The 20,113-nt window shown below is 37.5% G+C and overlaps 1 protein-coding gene across 1 annotated transcript; it reads right to left on the bottom strand.

The window, feature by feature from the left end:
* Nucleotides 1-34: 34 nt before the first annotated feature.
* On the bottom strand, nt 35-15,606 carry mmel1 (membrane metallo-endopeptidase-like 1). The gene is made up of 24 exons (XM_072665441.1): nt 15,451-15,606; nt 13,094-13,261; nt 12,834-12,863; nt 11,645-11,707; nt 11,409-11,570; nt 11,196-11,276; nt 10,429-10,524; nt 9,453-9,571; nt 9,046-9,111; nt 8,807-8,941; nt 7,678-7,767; nt 7,452-7,588; nt 6,607-6,700; nt 5,932-6,060; nt 5,087-5,185; nt 4,601-4,684; nt 4,276-4,379; nt 4,109-4,167; nt 3,149-3,268; nt 2,808-2,941; nt 2,540-2,605; nt 2,355-2,450; nt 1,774-1,850; nt 35-997 (listed from the first exon to the last, which is right to left on the bottom strand). Exons 2-24 carry the CDS (start codon nt 13,248-13,250, stop codon nt 898-900), a joined length of 2,298 nt encoding a protein of 765 aa, XP_072521542.1. The 5' UTR covers nt 13,251-13,261; nt 15,451-15,606; the 3' UTR covers nt 35-897.
* Nucleotides 15,607-20,113: the final 4,507 nt, after the last annotated feature.

The following is a 20,113-nucleotide window of genomic DNA, read 5'->3' on the forward strand; positions in this document are numbered from 1 at the left end:
GTGTGTGTATATATATATATATACACAGGGGATATCCTGCAACTATTTACATTACAACAGCATGAGCAACTTAATTAAGCCATTTCTTGTACTAACCAGCACATATGCAAAACATTAAGATTAAAGCCTTATGAACTTAACAGTCTTAAAGTCTTCAGGTAATTGCTCCAGCTGATGGAGGAAACACAGCTTCCGTGTACAGGTCACATTTTGCTAAGCCCTGATTTTGTAATAGATCTAATCTATGAAGAGATACATAATTTATTTATGACTTTAAAATATGTTTTGCTCCTATGATATAGTATACTGTTTTATTCCAAAGCAACATCCTTTCTTTAAGGTTGTTCTGTGCCAAAAAGGACACAATACATTTTCTGGGTTTCAATTCTAATCAAAAAACTGTGTGGGCTTCAAAGCCTGCTTTGGCTGGCTGAAGGATTTCTTGAAATACAAAACATGTTTTGAAGGTCTTGCCGCAGTTAAAGCCAGCAGTAAGCATTTATCTATTTACATCATATTTAAAAATACATTTCTCAGATCTGTATCATAAGTTATATGTATATCATACCAGCTTCAGATACTACGCGGTGATGAGTCCCAAACACACATTTGCCAGACCGACAACTCACTTCACACCCCCATCTTATTATCAACATAATGTGATAAAGAGTCTCTAAAACATTCTCCCTCCCTCTAAAGTCCTCTAAACAGTGTGTGACTCATGTCTGTGTGTGCCTGCTCATAAAAGTATTGTAGCCATAATGATCTCACTTGTTCTGTCTAGAGACAAAACAATAAGGCAGCTCATCACCAGTTGTATGCAACACAAAAGGTCAGGAATTTCCCCAACTACTGCCTTGGTAAAGAAAGCAAACCATACGTCAAATACAAGACAATCTACCACACTCTGCATTTCTCCTCCGGATTCATGGGTGTTCCTCTCTCGCATTGGAAGGCCTCGGAAAAGGCTTCAAAGTTCTGGAGGGACCCCAGTACCCTGGTGTAATGAGGTGGTAAGAGAGGATTCAAGGTGATTCAAAATGATTACTTGCATACATCCACCATTTATAACACAGACACAAGCTGAAACCATCTCACCTGATATAACATCATTAAGCACTAATTTACCAAACCAGGTGTTGGATGATAACTATAAATAATAGATTTTCATGAGGAGAGCTTTGGAGATATTTTAAAGACCACAGTGATGTAAAAATCACTACTATTTGTATGAAGGTTATTTGTATTTATTCTAAAAATAAGCTTTTTTATTTATATTTTATTTTCACAGATGCCTAAAATAGTAATTAGTAGAAGTATCATTTATTAAAGTATATACTGTAATAAATTACAGTACTACTATGTTACTTCTACTCTAACTTCAGACTTTAAATACTTGCTGAATGATGAAAAAATAATAATAATTTAGACATTTAGAATAATCAACAGAATGCTTGCATGTGCAGCAACAGTAAGGAAGATGTGACAAGAACTCACAGTAAATAGATGCCTAGCTATTTGTAGTACTCTATTGTTGTTATTCATGTAGTCCTCTATTGTTGTATCCAAACTTTGAATATGGTAATTTAATGCATTTAAAATACTGAATACCATATTGTGTCCACAGTGGCATATTTTAGTTTAATAACATTTCATGATTATTATGAAAAGTGATCATCTTTTGAACAGTAGAGTACTTAGAACACATTACTCACCCTAACCCATAAGACATTGATAAGTTAAAAGCTTCACATTGCTGGAGGAGAAATTCACCTGTACTCCAGAGGGCTGTGAGGGTCTGTTTTGATGGACTGGATGGCATATTCAGGACGACAGGCACCGCACCATACCTGAAAAAGGCAATACGATTCTATCATTTTCACTATCAATGTGCCACTGTATTTTTTTATTTTTTTTGCTGCAGGCTAATGGCGTTTCCAAATTTGTTTGATATGTGACATTTAATCAGTGTCAGTCAAACACAAGACACTCCAAGAAATGTAAAGATATGGGAAACCATTTTGGTATTTAATGTTCTTTGTTCTGACTTTGACTCCCATATGTGCATAATATGAAATGTCTACCCACTGGCCTGAGCTAGACTTTGTTATCAGTCCTGTCATTTAAAAGCTTAACCATCACACAGGCCATTTGGGATCCTGTGATCCAGACAGCAATGTCTGAACTGCCTCAAAGATATTAGGGAGCATGTAGCAATTTACTTTCAGAAGGTAGGACCTTTCCTCTCCATGCAAGTCAATTTAATTTGATGCGGTCTTCTCCAGATTGGTCAGAAATTCACCTTGCATGCCTGTCAAGGTGAATAATTATACCAATTACTTCCTGTCACTCACCTGGGCAAAGTTGAGGAAGAACAGCTGCTTATGGTCCAAGTTCAAACCAGGAAGGCAAGGTTCCACGCCTTCCCTTTCTATCCACTTCATGTATGCCTGATGGCCCACACACAAATACAAAAATACAACCTCATCAGTTTGGGGCCTAAATGTTCAAGTTTCTGTAGAGGTAGAAGAAAACCTACCTTATATGCTTGCCTAACTCCTCCATTATCAGCAATGTTCTCTCCCAAAGTGGTAATGCCACTAACCTGGGCAAGGCAAATAGAAGGCTTTTCTGGTTGACTTTCCTTCTTAGGGTTAATTGGCAAATACAGATTTAAGCACCAAATATGATAATTTTATATATACTAAAATGGTTAATCGTGGTTTATTGAAATAATAAATGTTTATTGCTGTTTTACTGTTTTTTTTGTTTTTGTTTTTTTTAACTGTTTAAATACTGATACTTACATTTTGACCTCCTGCAAGCTTCCAGGTGAATTTGCCATACTGTTGCACCATGCATTTGGACTGGTCCTCGAAGTGTTCAGTAGAGTAGTTGCTCCACCAGTTGTACATGTTCCCATCTTTATCAAAATTACGTCCTACGACAATCAAGGATGGCATGGTTGCTATCAGGGCTGCTTATAGATCATACGGCTCCAGAGAAAAACGCAGTGATGTTTAAAACCCTCTAAGCTTTGATTGTAATATATCACTCGCAAATTAGACAGTGATCTAATGAGAACTGTTAATTTTGCCAAAGCATGCTAAAATTGATGCTATTAATCAGTTGAAGGTGACTGTCTCACCATGGTCATCAAAGCCATGAGTGATTTCATGTCCTATAACCATCCCAATGCCTCCAAAGTTTAGTGCTTGGAGCTGCTTCTCACTGAAGAAAGGAGGCTGTAGAATTCCTGCAGGAAACACTGTGTGACAGAGAGGGGGGGGAGGGTAGAGAGGAGAACGAGCAAGAGCAACCACTTATTAAATGAATGGAAAATCAGATGGAAATTTATATCTGTAATTTAGCAACAGGGTATTGGTTGTTCTGAAATGCATATTAGGTGAATACACGAACCATTAGTGTTATGGGTGCATTCAGAGAGGCTGGTGAATATACAGTATTTTCTCCATTTCACCCCATTGCATCAAAAACCCTGCTTACAGCTGCCTCTCTGTCTCCAGAATAGCAATTCAGCTTGAAGTGTTTCCCAGAATGTCCAGAAACATTAAAATGTGCAATCTAAGAGTAATTATGTGGAAATTACTCCAGCTGAAAATCTGCATAATCACCCGGCTTCTGCAATCTATGTATTAACCCAGCTTGAATAGCATGCTTTCTGTGCCTTCTGTGCATCTCTTTTAGCACCAGCTTTGTGTGCACTGGAGCCTGAAACTAGCTTTATATTATCTACAACAAAAAAGCCTTATAGGCATTGGGGACATTATTTCCAATGAGCTGAAAAGGCACTTAGACCAATGCGTTTGCAGCAGGGTGACCAGAAACAATGCATCCTAGTTTAGCGCTTTAGTATTTCCCTTCCCACCATGGTCCCATGGGTCCTTTACAGTAGATCATTAGACTCATCAAAAGCTGAGTTCAGCAATTCCACATATTAGGTCCCCTTAAATTCTTGAAAGCAAAAATTGTGACAGCCTGAGGTGCAAAAATAAACTGCAAATAACAAAGCAGATTTTCTCAATGTCTTTAGACAAATGCTTACTACACTACTCTCCACAGCACATTGACCCAGCTATTAACCTACCTATCTGGTTTCTGTTGTGAGAATAGAATGCATTGACCACAGCTGCACCAATGATCCACCTGACAAAACATGAGAGCACAGACAAATATCACACAAGTATTTTATGTGCCTGTTTGAATCTTGTGATTTATTTGTCTTAGTTCTGTTTTGTTTTGACTGAAACCCACAAGTCCGGGTCTACAGGTTCCCTTAGCTTCTTGTGGCCTTTCTGAGCAGTAGCTTGAAGATTCTCCAGAATATTTTCAAAGTAGTTCTCCTCACTAAAATTTAGCTGGGGGTAAAAAGATGAGAACATCATAAAATTATACATCAATGCTACATAAAAGCGCTTTCTTACTCACAGTGCATACAAATTTTAAGATTTGAACTAAGATCAAAGACATCATACCTACAGTAAATATATAATTTATTGGTAATTAACAGATTAGTTCAGCTTTAGTTCTGTTTAAATGGAAGTGACAACTCAGAACTTGACTTAAAGGAGAGTCTTACATAGGTGTACTCCTGGTCCAGCTTATGATTTTCTTCTTGCAGGATATAGTCTGGGTAGCCGATCTGCTCTGAAATAGTCATAGCCTGAAATATTTGAAAGCACTGTGATCAGCACAACACATGAGTATACATACTCATTTGGTGCCATTCTAGGCCCAATCAATCTGGAGTATGTTGTTAAAGAACATCCTTGGAAATAAAGCAAATTTGGCATGGAGAAAACATTACTGTGACCAGACAATCCTTTAGTGATCTTCTATTCACAATAGGCCACTGTGCAGTAATGACATGTTTTAGAATGGGTCAAGTCATCAGTGAATTCATTCTGCTATCATAGGGATTTGAACAATAATGTCATACATGCATAAATTTAATGTCTGATGTGACAGGACCCCCGCAACAAACCAACAGAATGGTTAATGACCATTTTGCATCATGGGACTAATTGCTTCGTGTCTGCACCATTGCTGAAAACTTTGGCTTCACCTTCTCTCTGGCCTTCTCCTTGGACTGATCATCCATCCAGTTCAGCTCTTCCACTGTTTCCACAAAAGCCTCCTGAATCTTTGTGATCAGTTCACCAACCTGGACAAAAAGAGGTTAATTAGGTAAAGTAAGCAGGCAAAATACACATACATATCATTGCTGTCACACAAATACCTTTTTTTTTGACATGTGAATCTGGCAGTCAAAACTGATGAAGGGACCAATAGAAATGCTTAAAAATGACATGAATCATTTTTTTTACGGTTTAATTTTTTAAGGTTTTTGTGTGACCATGACAATTTAGACCAGTTGTGTTATGTTGAACAAGTAGAACCACATACATCATACTGTATTTTGCTAGTACTGATGTTCTGTTACATTTGAGACATTTGGGTCAGAATTTCTCAACAGCGATAGAGTTCGGGGTCAGGATTAAAGGAGCAGGGTCTAAGTTTTGAGCTGAGGTTAAGGTCAGAATGTGTTAGGCTTGAGATAATGGAAAAGTTCTGGTAAATATACTATATATATATACTCCGTATAGAAACCAATAATTCATGTGTACTACCAGGGTCAGAAATCCTAAAATGATCCAAGTCAACAATATTACAAGCCGTGCGCTTTATGCAGACTCACTTCACATGCAGACCCTCAAGCATCTTGTGTACAATGTGAGTAAGGCCAAAATAGACCATTGGCAAAAACATCAGCGAGACAAAACTACCTTTACCAAAAATAGACCACTGGAAAGACTAAACAGACCGTTGACAATAATAATGATGTAAAAGTCAAGAGAGAGACTTCCTGTTGTACCCCGTGTTCAGACATTGTAGGTTAGTAAGACTCACCATGCGCTTGCTGTCTCCAGCAAAGGTCTCTCGCACATACAAAGCTCCCACTGCATTCTCCATATTGCTCTGGACGTAGCGTACACAGTCCCGCCAGCGTGCTTCCTCTACTGTGGTGCCGTGTAAAGCCTAAGAAAATTAAATGTGCATGTGGACATGCAACATTATGTTAACTATAAGAATCATTTTACATGCCAAAATGATGATTTGATCACTTTCTTTGCCAAGCTATTGTTAAAAAAGTATATATTGTTTTATATATACATTTATATAGTATATATAAGTTTTAAGGTTCACAACTGCTTTAAACACTTGAAAGGTTTAAGTGCTGATAAGGGAATTAAAAAGGCTTAAAGGAGAGAGCTTTCCCAAGTAGTTGTTCCTGTTCTGTTTTGTAAAAGAAATAGCAAGATCTTAAACTTACAGAAATTTACTTGATAAAAACTGTGTATTTTGAAAATTATTTTAGAGTCCCTGTATTTTTACTGATACATTCAATTCTATTTCAGTCTAATGGAAACATTTATCAGTAAAACAATATCACCGCTCCACCACGGTCATGAGTATCTTTTTAACAGGGAGTCTTTTTTTAGGATGTGACCTCTTCTTTAGGTGAGTGTTATCACTGTGAGTTCACTGTGTGTAGTCCTGCTGTGTTGTGCAAGCGTGACTGACCTTTCTGTAGTGAGCTCGCACATCTTTAAAGCGGCGGCTCAGGCTGCTGACCCTTTCCATCAGGAGCATCCACACCAAGTAATTCTGCACAGTCCTACACAGACACCCACATGATGTTACACTCATTTGGGAAAGAGAATGCGGATATGTTATGATGCACTGATTTTCCTGCACTCAACTGTGTATTGGTTTGTTGTAATATTGAGTACAAAAATATATAAAGCATAGCTTAGCAACAAATCAAGTTTACATGATTTATTACTTGTTCAAGGTGCTGTTGGATCCAAGATGTTTGGTAACAAGAGATGCTAGGCTAACATTGCTAACAAACACTGGGCTTGTTATCACCTGTTCAAGCGTTAGTGATTGTACAGCCATCCATAATCAATGAGCAGTCTCAGAGAGCAAAACTGACCTAGCTACCTCTCCCCTCATTGCTCAGCATAATGCTAGGCAGTGGGAATTTGAAATAATAATGAATGACTTAAATAATAATAAAATGACTTAAAGTGGAGTAAAAATACCTACATGCCAATGTATTAATTAATTTGCTTAAAAAATCTATAAAAAAGGCAATATTAATGTGTACTTAAAAATGATTTATTAAAATGACATGAATAAAGTCGAATCCCAGTGTTTGCTAGCAATGACAGCCAAGCATCTCCCATTCTAAACTAAAGAAACAAATATGAGTTACCAAATGTGTCGCCTGATTGCCTGTATTTGTTTTTTTTTTACCAGTTTGTAACCCAGTTTTACTTATTATTTGTGTTGTTAGTCAGTCACTGTGAAAAATTAGCTATTATTACACAACAGCACGTCCTGAAAATGGCTCAAGGTCTGACCTGCGGTCATATCGAGGCAGAATATAGTTGAGCTTCTCAAGGTATGGTGAACAGTAGACTACAATGGGCTCCTCTGGCTGCACTACGATGGAAACACTGCCCATGATGCCCTGGATGTAGCGGGTCCAGTTAAAACCCTGCATTGCCAACAAAACATACAGTGAAACATATCGTGTTAGAACGAACAACACTCTCACATAATCCCTTACTCCAATTCTTGACTCACATCAAGGCCAAAGGTATCTTGCAATTCCCGCAGGGTCATCTTGTTGTACAGGACAGTTATGTCATTGCGTTCCTCAGCTGGGGACGTGGCCTGTGGGCACAGAAGTGCAAAAGACAACAATTAAGCTACAGTAGTCTTTAGCCGTAGTAAAGTAACTAACAGCATAGATAGTGTTTATATTTTCAAATATACACAGCTGTTAAGTGTTCTTAAAGATTATCTCTCAAATGATCTCTCTTCTAGTCATCTGCCTTATATTGCTCTTCAAAAGGTGAAATTAATAAAATCCTCAGAGGCAGAGAAAAAAACCCTTTCGGCAGTCTTTTTGTACTTTCTAGATCACATTGTCAATTTGCTTTCCCACAACCAGAAACAATACAATATTTTTTCATTGGTTCCAACATTTTCAATCCCGAAAGGTTTTTAGTCCCATAATGTGGTTATATCTCAGAAACTTTGATAAACTTTCTTTTGTTTCTTACGTTTTTTGTATGTAAGAAACAAAATTACGTAAATTCTTTGTTGCCAAAGTGTATTGTCTAACAAGTGAAGTGATCTCAAGCGGGGGGAGACTGAAAATGCATAGGCATATATTTAAAAACAATAAATGCAAAAATTAATTTTAATTTAAAAGTTGTTTAATTTGAATCAGGAGCTTGTAACTAATTTTTTGGTCCAATGTCCTCATGCAGAGCTTATAATAACTGCAATTTGTTACAAACACAATAGAAACGCCTAAATAACAAACTTCATTTTTTTATTACCTTTCCAATTATTTCAGGTGTAGTCCAAAGCATTCAAGAAAAACAAACACTGTCATTTTTAGTATTCATAATATTTGTGTTCAATACAAGACAGTTTAAAAAGCTAAAATTTCATACTAACTGTATAAACTGGGGAGTAAAATCTTGAAACAATGTTTACATAGTACATACAAATCCTACTGATAAATGTTTGTTATATGGGCCCTTAAAAGTAGCAGTACTTAAGTTTTGTAGTAGTTCATCCTGAATTAATGATTTTATCTTGAGTATGAAAATTCAAAACTGACAAGTTGTTGCTTAAGCAAGGCATCTTCCCATCAGCCCAACAGTCTGCTGGCCCTATCATCAGATAACAGGCTACTTACATTAGCGATCTCTCTCTCCAGCTCCATCACTTGCATCACTTCATCCCACACACGCTGGTCGTCTTGGGTCAGGTTCCTGTCCTCCCGCGCTATTTTTGCCATGGAAACCATGAACTGAAGGTAGGCCTCACGCACCTAACCGCACAGACAAACACAGACAAACTGCTGATACCTGTAATTATAACATGGGCAATAACTATAAGTGTGAATCATGGAGACTAGAGAGAGAGAGGTATCACCTTTTTGTAGTTCCCATCACTGAGGTAATAATCTCTTGAGGGCATTCCAAGTGATGGCTGGTCAATCTTCAAATAGCAAGAGGAACATTATGTTACAAATTTAATAAAAAACATTTTAAAATGATTCTTAATGAATCAGATTCTTTATGGCATAATGTTTAATTCAAAACTACTGGATAACAGGGGACTTTATGTAAGTCAACCCATTAAATCAGTGGTCAACAACCCTCCTCCTGGAGATTTTACCTTTCTGCACATTTTCTCCAACCCTAATCTAACACCTCATTCAATAGCTGAGCCAGGTAGAGTTGTCAGATGGCGATTAGGGTTGGAGCTAAAGTCTACAAGAAGAGGGTGGATGACCTCAGCATTGAATTATTCTGAAAAAAAAAAAAAAGTTTATCTACATGAATAATGTGACGGCTTGAGTCTCGATCATCTGGCCACACAAACATTTCCAACAGAACCTTCTTGTTGTAATGAGCATTTAGGGTTGCCAGGATTTCCTCCAGACTCCAGGTTTCCTCTGTAAGAACAAATGCATGAAAGCGTCTTTGCATCACTGTTTTCAACCCTCTGAGGAAAGAGACACTGCCCTAATGACCTGTAATGAAATACAGCCTAGCCTGAGGTTGGGGTGATAGGATGGAGAATGGCCAAGCTTGTGATGAAATGAATGAAATTAGTTTCGCAAAGAGCAGATAACAGCAAGGGTTAGGGATGGGTGATACCTCCAATTTTCTTTTCCCTTTGATGCCAAGTCATATACATGATTGATATTCCAATACCAACACTCTGAGAACTACTGTGCACGTACTAAATTTAAATTAGTCCCACCAGGTTCTGTTTTAGGGTTCAGGAATCTGATGCCAACTGAGGTAGTAAGAAGTTAAGCCTACATACAGGGGTTAAATCTGTTCAATGAAAACTTTTTCAATTAAAAAAATTTGTTCAAAGAATATTTAGCAATAGTTTCTGAATTCTCAAAAAGAATCCATTCCTGCACTGGCAATAGTAAGGCATGACAGAACTCTCAGTAAAGGCAGGTGTCTATGTTCACAAGTATACTGGGCTAATGATTTTGTTTAAGCTTTCTTCCCGTATTAAGTTTAATTACAGCATTCCCACTGAGGGACATTAGTTTATAATAATTTAGACCTTGGCACCAATCACCATGGAAGGAAACTCTCCACTACTAAACCTATACAATCTTTCCACACTCTCTATGGCATGTGTGTGAAGCCTCAGCCTTCTCAATTAATCTGGCCCTTATCAACTCTGAGACACCAGCCTTAGTGCCATTGTGTTTATCCCATTTAGATAAGGCAGAGTCACTACTGTCCTCTATTATAGCGAACCAGGAGTGCCTGGTATCTTTAGTACCTGCTGTTCTGTTCCAGTCCTCCGAGGCTATGGGCCAGTCGCCAATACTGTCAATGAGCTTGAGGAGGGGCTGTGAGTCGCGCTGTTCGATCACACCTGCAGGTAGCAGTAGGAATATTCATTTATTCAGCTTGGATACGAATACGGCATCAAATTATTTTGACCACTGATGTACACTACTGGTAAAAAGAAAAACAAGCCTGTCTTCTGATTTTGCCATCTTTGCAAGGACCTTCGTACTGCCGCTCCACATGTCAAAATCTGCAGCTCCAAGTCTTCTCTTCACAGTTGAGACTTGGTCCAGTGTTAAGCCGAGCTACAAGGTGTTGTCATGTTCTGATGCTGCTGTTCTGATTTGGGTTGGCCAGACAGTTCTCAGTGCTCTCCAGCTTCCAAGATCCGTTTAACAGTGTAGACAACTACACTCACAAACCTCTGGCTTTATTTATAATACTGCTGTAGAGAGTGCAGTAATACAATCTGTTCCAATACTGCTTTTACCCAGACAGTGTTTGTAAACAACCAGCAAAAGTTTGGACATTATTTTTAAAGCTGCTCATTGTTAACCACTGACTTGTTCCCAGAAAAAAGGGAAGCATATTATGCAAATTACATTACTAACTGCTGGACTGTTAGAATGTCAATATAAACTTAAAATAATGGGGTAGTGTATATGTAAGTTGTAGTTTTTTCCATAAATGCACCTCTTCATCTGTCAGTGACCTGGTAATATCAAGTGCACACAAACATAAATAAAGCAGACTTACTCTCATTCATACACGATCTGTAGAGCATTCTGGCCTTCTTAAAAGCCTGGCGGTCACGCTCATCCTCCGTCTCCAGAATCCCTATGAGCCATCAAAAACAAGGAGACATGCAGCAGAACATCTAATCCAATCCATCAGCCTCAGACTTCGCCTGCCAGTGAGACTAAGCAGAAGAGATCAAACAGTGGACATTTCATAACTGACACAACTGACCCTTTAACACAATTTCCAGTTCGTCCCTCAGGATGTTGAAGACGCTGTGGAGTGAGCTAGTCTCAGGGATGACATGCCGCTCAAGCCATCCTCCACAGGCATACTGGTAGAAGTTCTGGCATGGGTCAACACTGGGGTCCATGTTCTGTAGTAGCCGTGCCGCTATAGGGAGAGCAGTACTGTAAGAATGTATGATGCCAATGTTGCAAAGTAAAGGGCATTCAAAAAACATTTACCTGAAGTAACACAGTCTGGGGTCGTGCAGACACTGCTGTCAGTGCCAAAGTGATATTGTAGCCCTGTCAAAAACAAACAGTGTAACTCAATGATGAACACACAGTCTGGTTCAGTACAGAATATCCAACACAGCATCTGGAATGCAGCCCAAACCGACTTAAAATGAACTGGCATGTTCTGATGGCATTCTGCAAGGAGGATTAATTTGACACAATTACACACTGCTATAGCTGGGCTGCATATGCATTATCCTAACAAAAATAATGGTAAAAACAAGGGATTTGCTTAAAAAATGACATTCCTGACATAAGGTAGTTGGAACAAGGTCACTTTAGAAAGCTTCTTTCACAGACACTGATTCTGCATTGTTCATTTGGAACTGACTTTGTCAGCTATGACAGTGCCGCTGTCTGGAACCACTGATAACACAGGAGCAGATGAGGATGGGCATGTAGAGATTAAAGTAGGGGAGATGCAGTTGTGTGAAATGTGGAAAATCCTTTTTATAGGATATAATTATGATGAAATCTGGTTCTATAGGTATTGGAGGAATTTTGGAACAATACAAAACTACTTCCTTTCTAGTGCTAACCCAAATTGGAAGCTTTCAATAAACCCTTAAGAACGAGAATATTTAAGTTTAATAGTTAATCTCAATTTAAGTTTGTTGCTGCAGTTTAGAATTCCTTTAGCCCACTCAGCTGGATTCAAATATGGAGTGTAAACTTCTATATTTGAGATGATTTATTAAACTTCTCATGTCACCATGGTACAACAATTTTTTTGCATAGTGGTGATTTCTGAGACTTTTTCTTTGTTCATCAATGAAAAGCTTTGATAAGGAAACGTTAAACTATGGCATGAGTTCGTAATATTTTAACACTTCCCATTAATTATCAATAACTGTTGTATATAAAGGACTTTACTGATGCATTGTCAATTTATTGTAGAATATTTGTCAATATTTGTATGCATTTCAGATACACTGAGGATAACCTATCTGTTCCCAGTTGTGGATTTATTTGTGGATCATGCTGGATTGCTTGTTGATATTGATGTTATCAATAAAGATACAACAATGTGTGTGTTGGTTGTCAAGTAGGAGTGTATTTATTATTGTGACTGAGAAAACACAACTTCAGTTATTCAATACTTTTACACACAAAGGGTTAGAACAACAATTGTTACCTTTTGAAGGTCCATTTCTAAATGAGTATTCTGAAAAAGTGAAAAAGCAATGTTTAAAGAAAAAAAACTGTACAAACTTATTTTTTACCTGGGCCAAGTAACAGACTTAATTATTTGTTAGAAATGCCTTTTTTATGTGTTTAAAATCTAGTTCCAACAAAGAATTTCTACAGTTCTTTGAAAAGATGCTGAATTTAAATAACTGATTTAATAATCCTTGAGGACAACGTACAGTCTCAGAAGAAGTAGGTATTCCCTACCTTTTAGTGCTGAAGCATAGAGCACTACCAGTCCTGCCAAAGCACAGCTCATCAGCAGTAACATAATGGACAAACCAATCTCCACAATAGTCCAACGATGCTTTCTTGGTTTAGTTGTCTTCTCCATGATATCCATTTGGCTCTCAGATTTTCCCATTCTGTAGTGATCTGAAATGTAAAGAGGTTATAGAAAGTAGTGTATGACTGGCACCAAGTGTAGACTCCAGGTAGTAGTATGCCAGCTTTGGCAAAGATAATGCATGAGAAACGTGACTCTTATGTAAAACAAAAAACTTTTTATACAATGGTACTTATTGTAGGTAAGTCCCATCTCAGTTTTGTCTCAAATTTTTAAAATCAGTTTAGTAAAATTATAAACATTTAACAAAACCTGTTCGATATTAAGGCATTTGCTGTTGAAATACACTGTAGTTTAGGCAACATTTTTGTGGCTTGAAAATAAATAAGCCACGTTTTCAATTACAAAATGAAGCAACAAATACCAAATCACATATTCAAAGTGTTCTGGCCAGCCCTATGCAATTCCTATATATTGTAGATATCTTGCTTAAACAGTCTGCACAAAATTCTAAGGGAGGTTAGGAGCAGAGTGTCTTTATTTTTATTGAGAGTGAAAAACTGGAGGGTGTCTATTTATATTACAACATGAATAATAAGCACAACACATCACTAACGATGTCTTATTTTGATATTTAAAAACTTCACTACTTTCCACTAGAGATGAACACATGGAAAACATTGGTTATCATGATAATAGGTAATAATGGCAAATACTAATTCTAATTGATCATTTGTATAATTACTTTAGGGTGTGATGCTGTCAAGCTCGTGGTTGTACAACACCATTATGAATCCAAAACTGTTTGCATTTCCATCTCTGTATTTCTGCATTGCACCGTATCTTTGGAAGCACACAAACAGCAAAATTGCTTTTAAGAAATATGAATAATGGAAAAAAACAGTTAACTATTCCTTTAAGAGTATTAAAGATTAAAAACAGCTTTTAGTGTTTTTTCATGCTTTTCCTTTGAGCATATTACCCTGGATGTTAAATTACATAATTACAAAAGCTGAAGGCATAATTGCATATCCATATTTGCAGGCTTCGTTATCTGGCAAAGCTTTCTCATCCAGCCTCATCTCCATGCCTGCAGCTTGATTGCCATAGCAAAACACGAACAGTCTCTCTGTTTTAAGCCTTTTCCACCTTCTACAGAAAGTAGAACCAGTAACAGTACTGGATAAAATATACAGCATAAAAAATACATTTTTATGTTGATATATTTTACCTTTTGATTGCGTAAAAATGATGTTTATTAATTCCTTATTGAAATGAGAGTCATTTGTTTGTGACTTCTAATCTTTCTAACACTTTTTTACAGAAAGCTATTAATCAACCTGTAGAACAGTGCTTAGAGATTTTGTCTAAAACGGGTGTAAAAGCCGCGTGCTTACTGCTCTGTGGTGTTGGGCTATCAATCAAGCAGTGTGTGGCACTGGCTGCCGTTAACCCATACTGATGAATACTCATGAGCACGCTTATCCCAAAAGCGTTGATAGATATATGTTTGTGTTTGTGTGTGTGGACCACAATTTGAAGATACCGACAATGGCCAGGGGATAAGAATATTAGCTGGTCATGGTCTGGGTTTGCATCTCTAGTCTCTTAGTTTGTCACACGTGTTTGTCGTTCCTATCCAATTCTTTCCTGACTCCTTTTATTTAAACATCAATATTCTGTTCATTTAGGGGATTAGAAATTTTATCATGCTTAAAATTATCATAAAGACTCAAATGATTAAAACACGGAATTACCTTGTGACCTATGCTCTGTGTATTATGAATTCTCACTTCTCACTATATATACTATATTAGTATAACGGGTCACCACTTTATACAGAACAGGTTAAGCAGCCTGACTAGACTAACAGCTCTCTGAAATTGCAAATGCAAAATTAAAGGCATTTCTGTATGTCAAATGAATGAAAAATATGTGGGTCAACCTGAGTTTGGTCAAGAGAATGCTGTGTTTTTCTTTGATAACCTTTAGATAGAGCTGTATCCAATAACAATTCAAAATATGTTTCTGACAAATTTAAATATCTGCTAAGCACACAAGCTAAAAAATATATTATTTAATAATTAGGTGAAAATGTGAATATTTTCCATTGAATATTAAAAAATAGAATCAAATGTCTTCAATACATTCTTTTATAATTAGCAGGTGATTGTAACAAACACAAAATTTCCATCTTCATCATCCATCATCTATACCAGTGCAAGTGGATGTCCATTAGATCACATCTAAGTACAAAGTACATGTGAAGACAGCTTACCTTTTTTATGATGGACCCGTTTCCTGAAGGCCCTCTCTGGACGCCTTTCAATTTCTCCAACACCCCTTCTAGGCTCTCGCCCGGAGCTGGTGTGTGCAGAAATGAAGCAGCGTGCAGACGGCTGGATGCCAGAGGGACTGTCTGTTCCGTTATGCCTCTGAGGGAGGGAGGAAAGTGAGGAAAAGATGGAGTGATGTAGGGAGGGAGAGCGCAAGAGAGGCAAAAAAGAGGGAGGGAGGAGCAAGGCTGATATGTTGGTTGAGCCCCAAGGAGACATTTAGCAGCAAGATAAAAAGTCAGGGAGCCTCAGCTAACCTTTTGGAGTTCCCACCACTACCTCTTGTCAGACACATCTGTACCTGTAATTTGATTTGCTCTCCTTCCATGAATTTGTTTGTTGCTTTTCATCTGCACCTGCTTATCAAAAATTTCAGACGTGAAATTGAAGAATCAGTTTAGTGAACAATCCTATTTGCAGTTTTTTAATTATCCCAAACGCGGGCAATCAGAATCAAGGAATGTTTGTGCTTCTGTAATTTGCATGAGAGCAATATGGCTATTGTTAACTTGCTTGTGTATTTTCTGACAATAAACAACATAAAGATGGCATATTGACGCTTTCATGGAAAAACCTTGCATCTCCAAAATTGTAACCTTACAGGAGGATAATATATGTAATAAAATAAATATTCAATTTCTTAATTAGGCCATTCATAATGAAATTTGGACACAATGTAAAGAACAACTGACACATTAACATTATGTCAAAAAGTATAAATTGATAAATACAAATATTAGGAAAAAATCTTCATAAAATCTTACACTTTTGACTATTTTCATTAAAAAGTACATAATTCAATGTCAAAAACTCTGCAGGGCATTAAGTATTACGTAAGTCTGACATTACCTAATAACTACATTTAGTGGGAAACTGTGAAGACTAATTTTTTTCAAAACTATCACTTTAAGTCTATTTAATTCAAGCTCTCACATTACAGTAACTAAGGCTCATTACCTCTCAGAGTGAAATATGAGTGTGCTTAGCTGATGACTTTATTCACCTTATGGCAACTGAAAAGCAGTGGGAGCTGAAGCGTGGAGAAAACTGGAGGTTAATCTCTGCTGCCCTCATAAACTCAGCTAAGAGCAGCCAGGTGTGTTGGGGGGGGGGGGGGGGGGGGGTCTTGCTGCTGCCGCAGGATTGGCAGGAACTTGGCCTTGGCTTGGCGGGGATGTGAACCCTACTCCCCCTGGTGTCAGATTGAAATGGCACGGTGCCTAGGCTCATTACCAGCCTGATTAACCACTGTAATTAACCGATATTAGAGGGAGAGGGAGCCGCTGGTGCTGGCCATGCTTGCTGATCAGCACCCATGCAGAACAGCCGTTTCACAGCCCAGCTGTCCGTATTACTTACCCAATCACAATACACGGTGGTGGGGATAAATGCTACAGGCTAAAATAAGAAGGGAACAATAGGGAACATGGGTCAACGACTGCTAATTGTGGCGGGCCATTAAAAATCCATTTCAATAGGCTAATCTCTGTGAAAGTCTTACTGGAGGTGTAAGCCTAAGAACTTGGGCACTGCAGATAATTTTAGACATAGCCAAGGGTTTCGGTCACAATTTCATTATCCACAGCGGATCACCTCACAAAAAAGAACTACCACAGGTCACATTTATAGGTCTTCAACAGTGGGCTGTTGGTGCCATGCAAATGACAGTCAGCATCAGCATATTGGGTCTTAATGTTTTGGCTCATTGCTGTATGTAATCATGCACTATACCCAAATACAAATGTAGCCACCTGAAAACACTGAATTCACTTACTTATTTATTTGTTAAATGCACAACAACCTATCATAAAACATATTTACAAATACTCTGGGTACATTCGGATTTATATAGGAGAAATGTATTAATTTTTAGTAATGAAACTAAACTCCAGTTTCCCTGGTTTTTGAAGAGAATGGATGGGGTTCTCTTGCAAAATAAATAAAATAAACAAATTTACAAAAATATTCCCCATTACTATCATGAACACACCTCATATTAACCCACATTTGTCAGATATTTCATGGCATGTATGACATTAATAAACTATGCTCGTTCACTGGGACATAAATAGCTAGCTAGTAGCTAGCTAGTTAGTCTAGTTACCTGCTACTTATCTAGTAGCTCAAACATCAAAAGCTAGCTTAGCTAAAAAGCTAGCTAACAAAGAGCCACTTTTAGATTAATTATTAAAAATTAACAGCTAGCTATGATCAGTACATTTAACAATTAGTTAACCATGCCAGTATTAATCTGCCTCATACTGGGAAATGCTAGCTAGAACTACTGTTCTGAAAAAGTTCATTATTAAAATACCGTAATTATGGTACACCACTATACTGCTGCTAATAACAGTAATGTATTATTAGATATTATAGTTAATTAGCTATATTGAGCACATATTGAGATATATTGAGAGAGAGAGAGAGAGAGAGAGCGTTCAGTGTAATGCTTGCTCGACCTTTTAAAGACGAAAAAAAATATTATTTACAATTATCGATTATGAGCCCCTTCGTGTAGCTAACTCATTAACGTGTTCAATCAGTGTGCTCTCAAATCTGAAGAAATGGTTTGAATGTTTATTTTAAAATAATAATAATTATTATTTTTAGTTTTGAATCTTTTTTTGAAAATTTTTTAATGTTAAAATATGAAAATAATAAGTGGTGGAAAAGCGATGTATATTAAAACAAGTACTAAAATAGGCACTAGATTAGTTAGCTAATGAGAATGAGTACATGAATGGGTTCATGTAAAGGAAGGACCCCTGGACATGTTTGCCAGTGGTGTTTTATAGGTTACTAAAAATTAAAGAAACACTTCCAAGAAGTTTGAAATTTGGGCACTTTCAACAAAACCACTGGTGAGTGTACCAGGTAGATGGTTAGAGTGCTCACAGGGTTGTGGGTTCGGTACTCGGGTAAGCTAAGCTGCAATTGTTAGCTTGTTGAGCAAAGCCCTTGACCTTCTCTGATCCAGAGCTGCTGTATCCTGTGGTGTTTTCCTAGGTACAAGCGGCAAGATTTGCTTAAATTCTTATCCAGACTAATGTTAAAAGCTCACTGAAACGGGTTTAAACGGCTGAAATACTGAAGTTGTGATAAGTGGTGATTTGAGGGTATCAAATATGGGGATTGGCATCTTTGGTCACCAGCCATCTCTTGGAGATCTACCTTCCTGCAGGGTTGACCTCCAGTCCAAATCTAATGCACCTCGTTCAGCTAATTAAGGACTTCTGAAGGCAATCTTTAGATTATCTGGTAGGTTCGATTAGGGTTGGATCTGAAGCCTGCAGGATGGAGCAGGGCTGGTGACCACTGGTCAAAATCATCCTGGCAGACCAAACATGCTTGTTTAAGAGAAAGGTTGATCTCTAGATTTTTATTGGGCAGAAAACACTTGTATAAATATATCTGATTATTACCATGAGCCAAATCCGTTAAATAGCTAAAACTCAACACCCAAGGGGAAAATTCTCTTTCTCCCAACCAGGCTCCTTGTGTTACCATGTTATCTTTATCATATTAATGCGTAGGCCTCTGGGAACAGGTTATGAAAGAGGTGCGCTATTTTCAAAGAGGAATAAGAATCTACTATGTGCGCTAGCACAGGGAGAGCAAATTCAGTCATTAGAGATTTATTTGCTGTGCTGTGTACCACCTGGCATGTTTGCTTTGCGCTTACTCAGGCCTCAAGTATATACTTCACTATCTTAGTGACTGGGGGAACAACAAAGCTCTGAAAGCTTTTCAATTAGGCTATTAAGGTGGAATTTGTGCCATTTAGGGGCAAGTCTTTTTTTTTTTTTTTTGCTAAAAGCCTGTATTATAATTCTTACAAGATGAAATGTTCGAAGAACAGCCACTTGTTTGATGGCCAGTGATTATATAAAAAATATTATTATTCTTTTCTCATTTTGCTTTGCAATAACCTTTTATTTCTTCCAAATCACGTAATAAAACAATTTTTTGTTTTGCAAAATTTATAGCTCATGCTCACAGATGAGTGAATAAATTATGGGGGTCTTAAAATGTTCTCTCAACCATCTTATAAAGCTGAAATGAGTTTATATTCAAGTGCTTTACCTACAGTGTATACTGTGTATATTAGTCTTTTAAATGTTAATCAAAAAGCTTTTTGTTCCCTAAACAACCTTTCTATAGATGGTTCATTAAAGAGACACAATTTTAATAGAGATGTGCAGATTGAGAAGAATCCTTTTAAAGGTTCTACAGAATGTAAAGGTTCTTTAGCAATTAATAGATCCAAGGCCAATAACCACTGAGGAGTCTTTTCATTTATTTATTTATTTGTTTGTTTATTTTTAGTATACTGTAGTTTGAGAATATGCCTGAACCTATTTAATTAGGATAAATCAAGCTTCATCCTTATGTAATAGGCTGTGAAGGAACTGGCCGCGAATCGAAGGATGCGCACGTCGTAGCCGTCTGTCTTGTGTGAAAGCAGTAGCCGTTTCCACAGGGAAGATGTCACAACGTGAGCTCTTGGCAGATTCATAGGCTGTGGTTTGTTGGCCTGCCCCTCTTCAGACACTTTGTCTGACACTGACAACTTCTGTGTGCTCCCTTCATGAGATTTACTGCTTG

The sequence above is a fragment of the Salminus brasiliensis genome, chromosome 21 (assembly GCF_030463535.1).
Source record: "Salminus brasiliensis chromosome 21, fSalBra1.hap2, whole genome shotgun sequence".
In the NCBI taxonomy this organism is placed as follows: Eukaryota; Metazoa; Chordata; class Actinopteri; order Characiformes; family Bryconidae; genus Salminus; species Salminus brasiliensis.